Source organism: Equus caballus, chromosome 14, assembly GCF_041296265.1.
Source record: "Equus caballus isolate H_3958 breed thoroughbred chromosome 14, TB-T2T, whole genome shotgun sequence".
NCBI lineage: Eukaryota > Metazoa > Chordata > Mammalia > Perissodactyla > Equidae > Equus > Equus caballus.
In genome coordinates, this window is record NC_091697.1 from 58,568,469 (window position 1) to 58,582,193 (window position 13,725).

At 36.1% G+C, this 13,725-nt stretch overlaps 1 protein-coding gene across 4 annotated transcripts in view; it reads left to right on the forward strand.

Annotated features, from left to right (window-relative positions):
* The window catches only part of KIF3A (kinesin family member 3A), a 46,502-nt gene that overhangs the window by 3,626 nt on the left and 29,151 nt on the right, over nucleotides 1-13,725 (forward strand). For all 4 annotated transcript variants that reach the window (XM_001502905.7, XM_023617714.2, XM_003362821.5 and 1 more), the window contains exons 3-4: nucleotides 11,071-11,215; nucleotides 11,364-11,448. In XM_001502905.7, coding sequence (XP_001502955.3) covers nucleotides 11,071-11,215; nucleotides 11,364-11,448 — 230 coding nt within the window. The remainder of the gene's footprint in view (nucleotides 1-11,070; nucleotides 11,216-11,363; nucleotides 11,449-13,725) is intronic.

Here is a 13,725-nt window from a genome sequence, read left to right on the forward strand (position 1 = left end):
TCAAACGTGGTGACTGTACTATTTTTTTTTTTCCCTCCAGCATGGTATGAGGGTTCCAGTTTCTTCACATTCTTGGCAGCATTTAGATTATCAATCTTTTTAATTTATAGCCATTCTAGAGGATCTGTAGTGGTATCTCATTGTTTTCACTTATATTTCCCTAACGAGTAAGAATGTTGAGCATTATTCATGTACTTATTAGCCATTGTATATCTTCTTTGGTAAACTATCCCTTAAAATTTTTTTACCCATTTTTAAATTTGATTGCCTGTCTTCTTATTGAGTCATGCTCTGTATACATTTTGGATTTAAATCCTTCATCAGATGTGTGATTTGAAAATGTTTTCTCCCGGTCTGTGGCTTGTCTTTTCATTTTCTTAGTGGTGTTTCTTGAAGAGAGAAAGTTTTGGATTTTGATTAAGTCCAGTTTATCAGTTTTTTCTTTTATCGTCATGCTTTCAGTGACATAGTTAAGAAATTTTTGCCAAACCCAAGACCACAAAGCTTTTCTCTTTTGTTTTTATCTAGAAGTTGTAAACATTTTAGGTCTTACATTTAGGTGTGTGATCCATTTTGAGTTAATTTTTTTACATGGTGAGATAAGAGTCTAAGTTGTATTTTTTTTTTCCTTCTTGCTTATAGATATCTGGTTGTTCCAGCACCATTTGCTGAGAAGGCTATCCTTTCCCTATTGAATTAACCTGGTGCTTTTGTCAAAAATCAACTGACCACAAATGTGTGGGCTTCTTTCTGGGTTGTCTATTCTATTCCATGTCTATCTTGTTTTGATTGTAGCTTTGTAATATGTTCTGAAATTAGGTAGTATATGTTCTCTATTTGTTCTTTTTCAAAATTATTTTGGCTTTTTTAGTTCATTTGTATTTTCATATAAATTTTAAGATCACCTTGCCAATTTCCACTACAAAAATCTGGTGGGATTTTGACAGGGATTGTGTTGAATTGTTTTTCTGACAATATTGAGTCTTCCAATCCAGGAACATGATATATCTCTCCGTTAATTTATGTCTTGTTTAATTTCTCTCATCAGTATTTTCTAGTTTTTAGTGTACAAATCTTTCAATAAATTTATTCCTAAGTACTTTTTTGATGCTATTGTGAATAGAATTGTTTTTATAATTTCATTTTGGCATTATACATTGTCAACTTATAGAAATGCAGTTGATTATTTTGGATATTTTTTTTAAAGATTTTATTTTTCCTTTTTCTCCCAAAGTCCCCTGGTACATAGTTGTGTGCTTTTAGTTGTAGGTCCTTATAGTTGTGGCATGTGGGACGCCGCCTCAGCATGGCTTGATGAGCGGTGCCATGTCCTGGCAAAACCCTGGGCAGCCGAAGTAGAGCGTGCAAACTTAACCACTCAGCCGTGGGGCTGGCCTCATTTTAGTAGATTTTTTAATTGAGATAAAATTCCAATGACATAAAATCCACTATTTTAAGCATTTTACAGTACACACATCAGGGGATTTTAGTACATTCACAGTGTTGTGCAACTATCACCATTATCTGTTTCCAGAACATTTCCATCACCCCAAAAATAAACTCTATATCGGTTGTCAATTACTCCCAATTCTGTTCCCTCCTGCCTTGGCAACCACTTATTTACTTTCTGTGTGTATGAACTTGCCTGTTCTGGTCATTTCATATAAAATACACTACATAGTCTTTTGTGTCTGGCTTTTTTTCTTAGCATAATGTTTTCAGTATTCATCCATGTTGTAACATGTATCAGTACGTTATTCTTTTTTATTGCCAAATAATATTCTATTGTATGGGTATACAATATTTTGTTTGTCCATTCATCAGTTGATGAACATTTGGTTATTACCATTTTTTGGCTATTATGAAAATGCTGCTATGAACATTCTTGTACAGGTTTTTGTGTGAATATATGGTTTCAGTTCTCTTAAATCTGTACCTAGGAGTGGAATTGCTGGGTCAAAAGGTTAACTGCCAGACTGTTTCGCCACCAGCAATGTATGAGGTTTCCAATTTTTCTGCATCTTTGCCAAAACTTGTTATTGTCTTTTTGATTGTAGCCATCCTAGTGAGTGTGTAGTAGTGTCTCTTGTATTTTGCAATTGATTTCATATGTTGACCTTGTATCCTGCAACCTTGGTAAACTTGCTTATTATTTCTAGGATGCCTTTTTTTTTTTTGCCCCTGAGGAAGATTCACCTTGAACTAACATCTGTTGCCAGTCTTCCTCTATGTTGTATGTGGGTCGCTGCCACAGCATGGCTGATGAATGGTGTAAGTCTGTGCCTGGGTTTTGAACCCGTGAACCTGGGCCACTGAAGTGAAGTGTGCCAAACTTAACCTCTAGGCCACAGGGCTGGCCTCCTCTTTGTGAGGAATATTGGTCCTGAGCTAACATCTGCTGCCAGTCTTCCTCTTTTTGCTTGAGAAAGATTGTTGCTGAGCTAACATCTGTGCCAATCTTCCTCTGTTTTATTTGGAATGGTGCCACATTGTGGTTTGATGAGCAGTGCTAGGTCTGCGCCCAGGATCTGAACCTATGAATCCCGGGCCATCGAAGCGGAACACACAAACTTAACCCCTATGCCACCGGGCTGGCCACTCCCACCCCCCCCTTTTTTTTTTTCAGTAAAGTTACCTAGGATTTTTTACATTCAAGATCATGTTGTCTGCAAATAAAGATAGTACTTTTTTCTTTCTAATCTTTTTGTTACCTGAATTGCACTGGCCAGAACCTCCAGTGCAATATTGAATAGAAATCATGAGAGTGGACGTTTTTGTCTTGTTCCTGTTCTTAGAGAGAAAGCATTCCTTTTATCAGTAAGTATGGTGTTATCTATAGATTTTTCATAGATATCCTTTATCTGATTGAGGAAGTTCCCCTCTGTTCTTAGTTTGCTGAGAGTTTTTTTCAGGTATGTGTATTGGATTCTGTTAAATGCAATTTTTTTGCACCTATAGAAATGATCTTTTCATTTTTCTTTTTTTTAAGTTTGTTAATATGGTCAGTTACGTGGATTGATTTTTAAATGGCTAATCAGCCATGCCACTTTGTTATGGTGTATTATCCTTTTGTGTATTGTTAGATTTGATTTGCTAAAATTTTAAATTTTTTGCATCTGTGTTCATGAGGGATGCAAGTAGATAGTTTTCTTGTAATGTCTTCATCTGGTTTTGGTATCAGGATAATGCTAGTTTCTTAGAATGAATTCAGAAGTATTTTCTCCTCTTTAATTCTCTGGAAAAATTTGTCTAGAACTAGTATCATATCTTCCCTAAATGTATGGTAGAATTTACTGGTGAAGCCAACTGGGCCTGGAGTTTTTTTCTGTGAGAACGTTTTTAACTACAGATTCAATTTATTTGATACAGGGCTATTTATCTGTTTTTTCTTTAGTGAGCTTTGGTAGTCTGTCTTTTGTGAAATTTGTCTGTTTCATCTAAGTTGTTGAATTTATTGGCAAAAAGTTGTTTATGTCAATCTCCTGTTATGCTTATGTTCGAATGTAGTGGTATAACCTTTCTCATTCCTGATGTTGGTAATTTGTGTCTTCTCTTTTTCTCCTGATTTTTCTCTGACCAGAGATTTATCAATTTTATTGATCTTCTCAAAGAACCAGCTTTTAGTTTTATTAATTTTCCTTTATTACTTTTATATTTTCTACTTCATCGATTTCTGCTTTGAATTTTATTTTTTCTTTTCTTCTGCTTACTTTGTTCTTCTTTCTCTACTTTCTTAAAGTGGGAGCTGAACTCATTGTTCTTAGACCTTTGTTCTTTCTAACACAGAAGGTTAGTGCTATACACTACCCACTAAGTGCTGCTTCAGTGGCATCCTACAAGTTTGGACATGCTGTGTTTGCATTCTCATGAAGTGCAAAATACTTTCTACTTTCCCTGTTGATTTCTTTTTTGATCCCTGCATTATTTAGAAATGTGTTAGTTTCCAAATATCTTGAGATTTTCCAGAGATCTTTCTGTTACTGATTTTTAGTTTGATTCCATTTTAGTCAGAGAACATACTTTGTATAACTTGAGTCTTTTAAAGTTTATTGAGACTTATTTTATGGCCCAGAATGTGGTTTATTATTATTAACTGTTTGTGTGTACTTGAAAAGGATGTGTATTTTGCTGTTGTTGGATGATGTGTTCTGTAAATGTCCATTAATTTATATTTGTTTGATAGTGTTGTTCAAATCTTCTATGTACTTCATCGTTGTCTACTTGGTCTGTCAGTTATTGAGAGAGGGCAATTGAATTCTCTGGCTATATTTCTGTATTTGCCTATTCCTTTTATTTCTATCAGTTTTTGCTTCATGTATTTTGAAACCCTGTGAGTAGGTGCATAAATGCTTAGGAGTTTTGTGTCCTCCTGATGAATTAACCTCTTTTTCATTATGAAATTCCCCTCTTTATTCTTGGTGATGTTCTTTGTTCGAAAACTTACTTTGATGTTAATGTAGACATTCTGGCTTTCTTTTGATTAGTCTTAACATGGTATATCTTTTTCCATGCTTTTGCTGTTAATCTGTTGGTGTTTTTACGTTGAAAGTGCGTTTCTGGTAGGTGTGCTGGAGGTCACTGAGATCACTCCAGGTTCAGTGATTGCTGGGAGGACTCACAGGACTCAGCATATAGTCGTACTTATGGATTTGGTTTATTAGAGCAAAAAAGATACCAAAAAAGAAAAAAATTCAGCAAAGGGAAAAGATACGTGGGGTAAAGTCTGAAGGAAACCAGGTGACAGACTTCCAAGAGTCCTCTTCTAGTGGGCACACAGGATGCGCTTAATTTTCCTAGCAGTGAGTGTGACAATATGTTGTCCGTCAGGGAAGCTCTGTAGAGACTCAGTGCCCAAGGTTTCTGTTGGAGCCTGCTCCTGTAGGCACCCTCGGCCTCGCCTGTGCCAAGATCCCAGACTCTCAGAAGAAGGAGAGTAGGTGTTTAGCATAAATCACTTTGTTCATATGAACAGTTTAGGCATCGTGAGCCACTCTTATCAGTTAGAGATTGGTGGGAACCCTCCCTAATTTCCAATTCCCAGATGCCAGCCAAAGGCCATCCTTAAAAGTAGGACTTTCAAAGGATAGAAGTCTCAGGTTGGCTGTGTTAGCTCTTTTCTGGACAGCAGTATAGAGTTTGTCCTGTTTTTTTAATCCAGTCTTGCTATCTGTGCTTCTTAATTGGGGTTTTGAGACCATTTACATTTAATATGATTGTGTGGTTAGGTGTAATAGCATTTTATTATTTGTTTTCTGTGTCTCATTTGTTCTTTGTTCCTCTTTTCCTCCTTTTATGCCTTCTTTTGTATTAATCAAGTATTTTGATTATTTCATTTTATCTTCTCTGTTGGCTTACAGCAATACATCTTTATTTTATTTTATTGGTTGCTCTAAGGTTTATAGTATAAACCTTTAGTATATCAGTTTACCTTCAAGTGATATGCCACTTTATGTATAATATAAAAATTTTACCATCCTTCCATTTCTCCTAAGTTTTGTGCTGTTTTACTTCTCTACATTTTGCTTCTATATGTTATAAATTCCAAACCACATTGTTACTATTTTTGTTTAAACTATCAGTTATCTTTTAAAGAGATTTAAATAATAAGAAAAAATCTTATGTATTTATTTACTTATGTAGTTACCATTTCTGATACTCTTTGTTCCTTATGTAGATCCATACTTCCATCTAGTATCATTTTCCTTCTGCAATGAAAAACTTCCTTTAACATTTCTTAAAGCACGAGTCTGCTGGTGATAAATTTTTTTAGCTTTTGTAGTCTAAAAAAAGTATTTATTTTACCTTTTTTTTTGAGAGACATTTTCACTGGGTATAGGATTCCAGGTTGAGAGTTTCTTCTTTTAATATATTAAAGATATTGCTTTCCTATCTTCTCACTTGCATTTTTTTCCTTACAGAAATCTGCTTTCAATCTTATCTTGGTTCTTTATGTAACGTGTGTTTCGTTCTCTGGTTGCTTTTAAGATTTTCTTCTGTATCACTGGTTTTGAGCACTTTGATTGTGTGTGCCTTAGTGTATTTGTCTTCATGTTTCTGTGCTTATGATTCATTAAGCTTCTTGGATCTGTGGGTTTCTAGTTTTTATCAAGTTTGGAAAATTTTCAGCCATTATTTCTTCAAATACTTTTTCTGTCCCCACTCTCAAGTTTTTGGAGGACTACAATGACGTATGTATTAGGCTGCTTGAAATTGTCCTGCAGCTCATTGGAGCTGTTTTTTATTTTAAAATTTTTTCTCTGTGTTTCATTTTTGTTTCTGTTGGTATGTTTTCAAGTTTACTGCTTTTTTTCTTCTGCAATGTCTAGTCTACCATTAACCCAGTCTGTTGTATTTTTCATCTCACATATTGTAGGTTTCATCTCTAGAAGTTTAATTTGGACCTTTGTTATATCTTCTGTTGAAGTTCTTCCAAACTTCTATCCAAATTTTCTGCTTAACTTTTCTTTTTTTTTTAAGATTTTATTTTTTTCCTTTTTCTCCCCAAAGCCCCCCGGTACATAGTTATATATTCTTTGTTGTGGGTCCTTCTAGTTGTGGCATGTGGGACGCTGCCTCAGCGTGGTTTGATGAGCAGTGCCATGTCCGTGCCCAGGATTCGAACCAACGAAACACTGGGCCGCCTGCTGCGGAGCGAACTTAACCACTCGGCCACGGGGCCAACCCCTCCACTTAACTTTTTGATATATAAAATAGTTCTTATAATTGTTGTAATGTCCTTGTCTGATAATTCTAACATTTGTGTCAGTTCTGAGTTGGTTTTGATTGATTGATTTCTTCATCATGAGTCATATCTTTTTGCTTTTTTGCAAGCTTGGCAATTTTTGGTTGGATGCCAGACATTGTGAGTTTTACCCTGGGTCTTGGATATTTTTAAATTCCTATAAATATTCGTGAGCTTTGTTCTGGGATGCAGTTACTTGAAAACAGTTTGATTCTTTCAGATATTTTAAGATTTTTTAGTTAGGACTAGAGCAGTGCTCAGTCTAAGGTTATTATTTCCCACTACTGATGCAGAACCCTTTTGTATACTGTACCTAATGTCCTGTGAATCATGAGGTTTTCCATTCTGGTTGGTGGCAACAGATACTGTTCCTGGCCTGTGTGAGAGCTGGGGGCTCTTTGTTCCAGCCCTTTCAGATGATTTTCCTCCTGTATTTAGATGGTTTCCTCACACTCTTGTGCTGATTGATCCTCAGCTGAATACTTGAGGAGGCCCCTCTGCAGATCTCTGGAGCTCTTTCTGTGCAGCTTTCTTCTCTCTGGTACTGTGTCCTGCAAATTCTAGCTACGTTAGTCTCTCTGGACTCTTGGCTCCTTCTCAACTCAGGGAGTCTGCTGACCACCATTTGGGTTCCTCCTCCTGCTCCACAGCTTGTATTGTCTCTTAAGACAGGAAGCTGGGCAATCACAGGGCCCACCTCACCTGCTTCCCATCTTTCAGGAATCACAGCCCTTTGTTGACAGATGTCCATTGTCTTAAAAACTGTTGTTCCATATATTTTGACTGCTTTTTGTTTCAACCAGGAGGGTAAATCTGGTCCTTTTTACTCCATCTTTGTTGGAAACAGAAGTGTCACTAATTTAATTTTGAATTGACAGAATTATGTATTTTAAAAAAATAAATGTTATACAGAGTGGTAGGTGAATGTCAAGGGACTTTTCACCTATTTTCCAGTGTATTACGCTGACTGAAAATTGTTGATAGTAACAAATAGAAAAACATTTTGAAAAAGGACAAAAATTAGGAATGCTGTAACATATAAAGCAGTTCACTCTGCAGTAGTCAAATGTGGTTTAGCTATAACTTTGGATTCTCAATAACAAGTACATAATCCTTCTGCCATTTGAAAAAGTATTTTTTAATTACTGAACTTGATTTTTTAGAGCAGTTTTAGGTTCACAGCAAAACTGAGCAAAGTACAGAAGTTTCCATGTATCCCTTGTCTCTAAACATGCACAGGCCACCCCCCGCCCGTGGACAGCCTACACCACAGTGGTACGTTTGTTGCAATTGATGACCCTATGTTGGCACATCATTATCAACCAAAGTCTGTAGTTTACATTAGGTTTTGCTCTTGGTGAGGTACAGTCTGTGGGTTTTGGCAAATATATAGTGACGTGTCTACCATTGTATCGTGCAGAAGAAGAGCTTCACTCTGTGCTCTGCCTCTTCATCCCTCCCACCCACCTAAACCCCGGCAACCACTAATCTTTTTACTGTCTCCGTAGTGTTGCCTTTTCCAGAATATCATATAGTTGGAATTACACAGTATGTAGCCTTTTCAGATTAGCTTCTTTCACTTAGTAATATGCGCTTAAGTTTTCCCCATGTCTTTTAAGGCTTGATAGCTCATGTCTTTTTAGTGCTGAATCAGATTCCATTTCCTGATGTGCCACAGTTTATTTATTCGCCTGCTGAAGGACATCTTGGTTGCTTCCAGGTTTTGGCAATTATGAATAAATGTGCCATAAACATCCGTGTGTAGGTTTTTTTTGTGGACCTTCTGCCATTTTTAATATATAGTCAGGAAATGAGACTGGGTAAAATTTCAGGTCATTTTTAGTTTTTAAAAAGTAAAGTTTTACGAAAAGTTTATATCGAAGGGAACGATAGCGTTAGATTTGTTAAGTTTGACATTTAAAAACGAGAAATTTGGAGTCTCACTCTGAAAATGAAATGAGATTCTTTTATTTTGGGGGAGTCCTGCTCTTTCTTTTTCAGCTCTAAGATAATTAGATTAATATCCTTTTTAAATTAGTTATCTTCATATGTTTAATACATTCATAGAAATTGCATTAAGAATTAATTTTGAGTTAAAAATTTTTGGTTTCCATTACATACTGGTAAAAATTGTGGACTCTGGAGCCAAATGGACTGTGTTCAGATCTTGTTTCTACCTCTTACTATGACATTGAGCAAGTACCTCAGCCTTTCTAAGCCTTTGTTTCCCTCAAGTAAACTGTGGAAATATAAATAGTGCCTAGCTCTTAGGATTAGGGTGAGAATTAAATAAGGATGCATATAGAGGACATAGCCTAGTGCATTGCATTTGATCAGTAACCGATAGCTGTTGTGTCTGTTCTAAAATGCAGTCTGTGAGTTCATGTTATTTTCGGCTCCTTTGAATGCAATAAATTATATTCTTAATGGCAGAATTTGAAATATTTAGTGAGTTAGAAAAATTAAGACTTTTTTATTCCCATGTGTAAAAAATGGCTTCTGTTATGGTTAATTTATTTTCATAAGAATCTGAAAATGATGACAACATTTGAAGTTAACTGAATAGAGTGGTAGTAGTTGAGAGACCTTTTCCATTCATGCTGTCACTTCCTAGGCTATCCTTATTCTACACTGTCTCCTGAGGAAGTCTCATCCACTCCCTGGATCCAGTTGGCAGATGAATCTCATCCATCCCCCTGCTTGCTTGACACATCCATTTGGGTGTATCCTAGGCACTTAAAACTCAGCATGCTCCAAATTGAGTTCATGATCTTCCCTTTTAAACCCTTATTTCTCCTAGTGGTATTCACCATCTCCGTACATAGCATAGCTGTATAGCCCCTTGTTCAAGCCAGAAATTTGGAAGTCATCCTCAGTTTTTCCTTTTCCCTGGTCCCCTTACAGCTAGTTATTTCCTAAGTCCTGTCTATTCTAGCTGCTAAATATCTCTGACATCCTTCCACCTTTCTCATTCCCTTCTTTTGTCAATATCATCTCTCACCTGGCTAACTATTCCAGCCCTCTAACGGGTTTCTTCACATTTTCTCTTGCTTTCTTCCAATTCTTTGTACACAGTATAGCTATGGTGAACATGATGTCACTCCTCTGATTGAAAAATCATTCTGTGGCTTCACTTTGCTTTTAGGAGAAGCTCTAAAAGCCTTAACATGATCTTGATGGCTCTGCGCCAGCTTCTTTAGCTCTATCTGCAGCCACCTTCCTTTCCTTCTGTTTCTTCCATTCTGGTCTCATTTTATTTCCTCAAAATCTTCATTCTCTTTCTTGTCTCTTGCTATTCACTCTGTTCCTATTAGTTCTTACTCATATATCAGTTTGTATCTTAAACCTTACCTCTTCTGGAAAGCCTTCCCTGACTCCTCCCCTTTCCTCCTGCATCAGTTCTCCTGCTTAGATTATTTCCCTTACTCCCTTCTAGAACTCTGTGTTTCTCATTCCTAACTCTCATCCTGCTTGTAATTCTTCAACCAGTATCTCCTCCCGGAGATTACACACCATGAGATTAAGGATTGTATTTGTCTTGTTTGTCACTGTGTCCTGCCTAGCCCAATGCCAGGCTCAGCTGTGTGGTAAATAGTTGTTGAATGAATGAATTTAGATATTTAGAAAGTTTAAGTTGTGTCTGTAATTACCTGTAATCATGGTATTGTCGCCTTGTTTTAACTCCCCCATTCCTTACAGCTGTTACTTAAAAAAATTTTTTTTAAATAATGAACTATGTTAAGATTAAGAAGAGAAATGCTACCGTTTATGTGTACTATATACACCAGGCATCGTGTTGGTTGCTTGAAGTAAATTGTTTCATTTGGTTCTTACTATCAATATAGGGTAGTTATTCTTATCTCCATTTTACCATTGAGGAGACAGTGTCTGGATAGGTACTTGTCTAAGGTCATGTGGCTAAAAATTGGCAGATACGTGGATTCGTACTGAGGTCTTTCCACTCTGGAACCTGTATTCTTTTGTTGTAGTTATAGTACCTTCTCCAATTTGACGTCCACATTAATTAATATACACATTACAAGAAATTTCTTATAATTAGCTATAATGTAAGATTTTGCATTTAGGGTTTGGGGTACTTTTTGTTAGTAATTAGGAACATCTCATTGACTCTAGTGCTTTAACAGTGCTTTGCTCGTGTGGCACAGAGTATATATTGTAATTGTGGATAATAAAGGTGAAATTTGTATCAGAATGCATTTCAAATCTAGGGAAGAAATCACATCACAGTGTCAAAGAAATTAATTTTAAGAGCTATTCTTCTGTAACATAGACTCTGAAAAGTGATTGATTCTTTTTGTCATTTTCAGGGACTATATTTGCATATGGACAAACTGGAACAGGCAAAACTTTTACCATGGAAGGTGTTCGAGCTGTTCCTGAACTTAGAGGAATCATTCCAAATTCATTTGCTCACATATTTGGTCATATTGCAAAAGCAGAGGGTGATACAAGGTAAAAAAAAATTCTTTTATATTCTAATATTGAGAAGCTCAAGCATAAGAAAGGCATATAAGTACAAATTTTATAAACACATTTTAAAACTGTTCTTATAACTATTTCACTGTTTTTTATGTTTTTAAAAATGATGTTTTATTCATAGATTTTTGGTTCGGGTGTCTTATTTGGAAATATATAACGAAGAAGTTCGTGACCTTTTGGGCAAGGATCAGACACAGAGGTTAGAGGTAAGGATAATTGAAATTGGTGTACTTTCCAAAGCAATAGACTACTAGGGGCTGGCCCCGTGGCCGAGTGGTTGAGTTCGCATGCTCTGCTTCAGTGGCCCGGGGTTCACCAGTTTGGATCCTGGGTGGGGACCTACACACCACTCATTAAGCCATGCTGTGGTGGCATGGCACACAGAAAAACTAGAATGACTTACAACTAGGATATAACAACTATGTACTGGGACTTTGGGGAGGGGAAAAAAAAAATAGGAAGATTGGCAACAGATGTTAGCTCAGGGCCAATCTTCCTCACCAAAAAAAAAACGCATAAAAAAAGAGAATGTTTACTAACATTAAGGTCATTTTTGTACAAAAGGTACTTTTAATATTTTACTTATTTTTTGAGTATGTAATATGATCACATGGTTCAAACATAAAAATATTGTAAAAATTTATGCATTGAAAAGTCTTGTTCCTACCCTATCTGCCCCATTTCTCCCCACCCTAAGATAACCACTTTCGGTGTTCCTTTATGTAAGAACAAGCAAATATAATTTTGTTTTTACTCTAAAAGTAGCATACTATATACATTGAACTTTGTTTTTTTTTAATTAAAATTTTTATTAAGTATACATTCACATGTGGTTGTAAGAAATAATAGAGATTACCCATTACACAGTTTTCCCCAATAGTAGCATTTTACAAAGCTGTTGTACAGTATCACAACCAGGATATTGATGTTGATACAGTCCAAAGATATTATTCAAGTGCCCCCAGTTTTTCTCCTATTCCTTTGTGTTCTACTATTTTATCACATATATAGATTGGTGTATCTACTACCACATACTAAACAGCTCCATCACCAGGATGCCTCATGTTGCCCTTTTATAACCACATCTGCCTCTCTCCTGAACTCTCCTCTGTCCCATCCCTAACCCCTGACAACCCCTAGTCTGCTTTCCAATTCTGAAATTTTGTCATTTCAGAAGTGTTATATGAATATAACCATACAATATGTAACTTTTGGGGATTGGCTTTTTTCACTTGGCACAGCTCCCTGGAGATCTGTCCAAGTCATTGAGTGTATTGATAGTTCACCCTTTTTACTGCTGAGTAGTGTTGCACGGTATGTGTACGGACCACAGTTTGTGTAACTATTCATCTGTTGAGGACATCGAGGCTGTTCATAGTTTTTGGCTATTATGAATAAAGCAGTTATGAACATTTACGCACAGACTTTTATGTGAATTTAAGCTTTCATTCTCTGGTATGAATGCCCAAGAGTACTCCACAATTAATTTTAAGTCAGAAATTTTTAAAGTGTTGAAAATATAGATATTAAGACTAATCATGAATGTAGTCAAAAATATTAGTGTTTGCAATCTTTCTTTCACCTGAAGGAAAGACCAAACTTCCTGACTGAGAAATTCTAGTTTGTACACTTTTGGGTAACAGATTGACACCAAAGATTTTCATCATGCATCTTAGAAAAGGGAAATGTGAGAGTATATGCATAAATGTCAGATAATCACAAAAGTTGTGAATTGGTACATTATGCTGTTAACTGACACAGGTAGCGGATTCACATTCATTATTTTATTAAATTGAGATAGAATTCACATAACCTAATATTCACCCTTTTAAAGTCTACAATTTAGTGGTGCTTAGTATATCCACAAAGTTATGCAACCATCACCACTGTCTAATTCTAGAACATTTTCATTACCCTAAAAAGGAACGCCATGGCCATTAGGAGTCACTCCCCATTCCCCCTTCTCCCCACCTTCTGGCAACCAGTAATTTGCTTTCTGTCTCTGTAGACTTGCCTATTTTGGATATACTATATAAAGGAATAATACAGTGTGTGGTCCTTTGTGACTAGCTTCTTTCACTTAACATAATTTTTCATGGTTCAGCCATGATATTGCATGTATCAGTTCTTCATTTCTTGCTGAATGATAATCCATTGTATGGATATACCACATTTTATTGATTACTTCATCAGTTAAACATTTGGGTTGTTTCTACTTTTTGTGTATTATGAATAATGCCGTTATGAACATTCTTGTACAAGTTTTTGTGTGGATATATTTTTTCAATTCTCTTGGCTGTCTATCTGTGAGTGCAATTGTTGTCTCGTGTGGTAACTCCATTTTTAACCATTTGAGGAACTGCCAGACTGTTTTCCGTAGTGGCTCTACCATTTTACATTCCCATGAGTAGTGTATGAAGGTTCCAGTTTCTCCACATCCTCACCAACACTTATTGTCTTTTATTTTAGCCATTTTAGTGGGT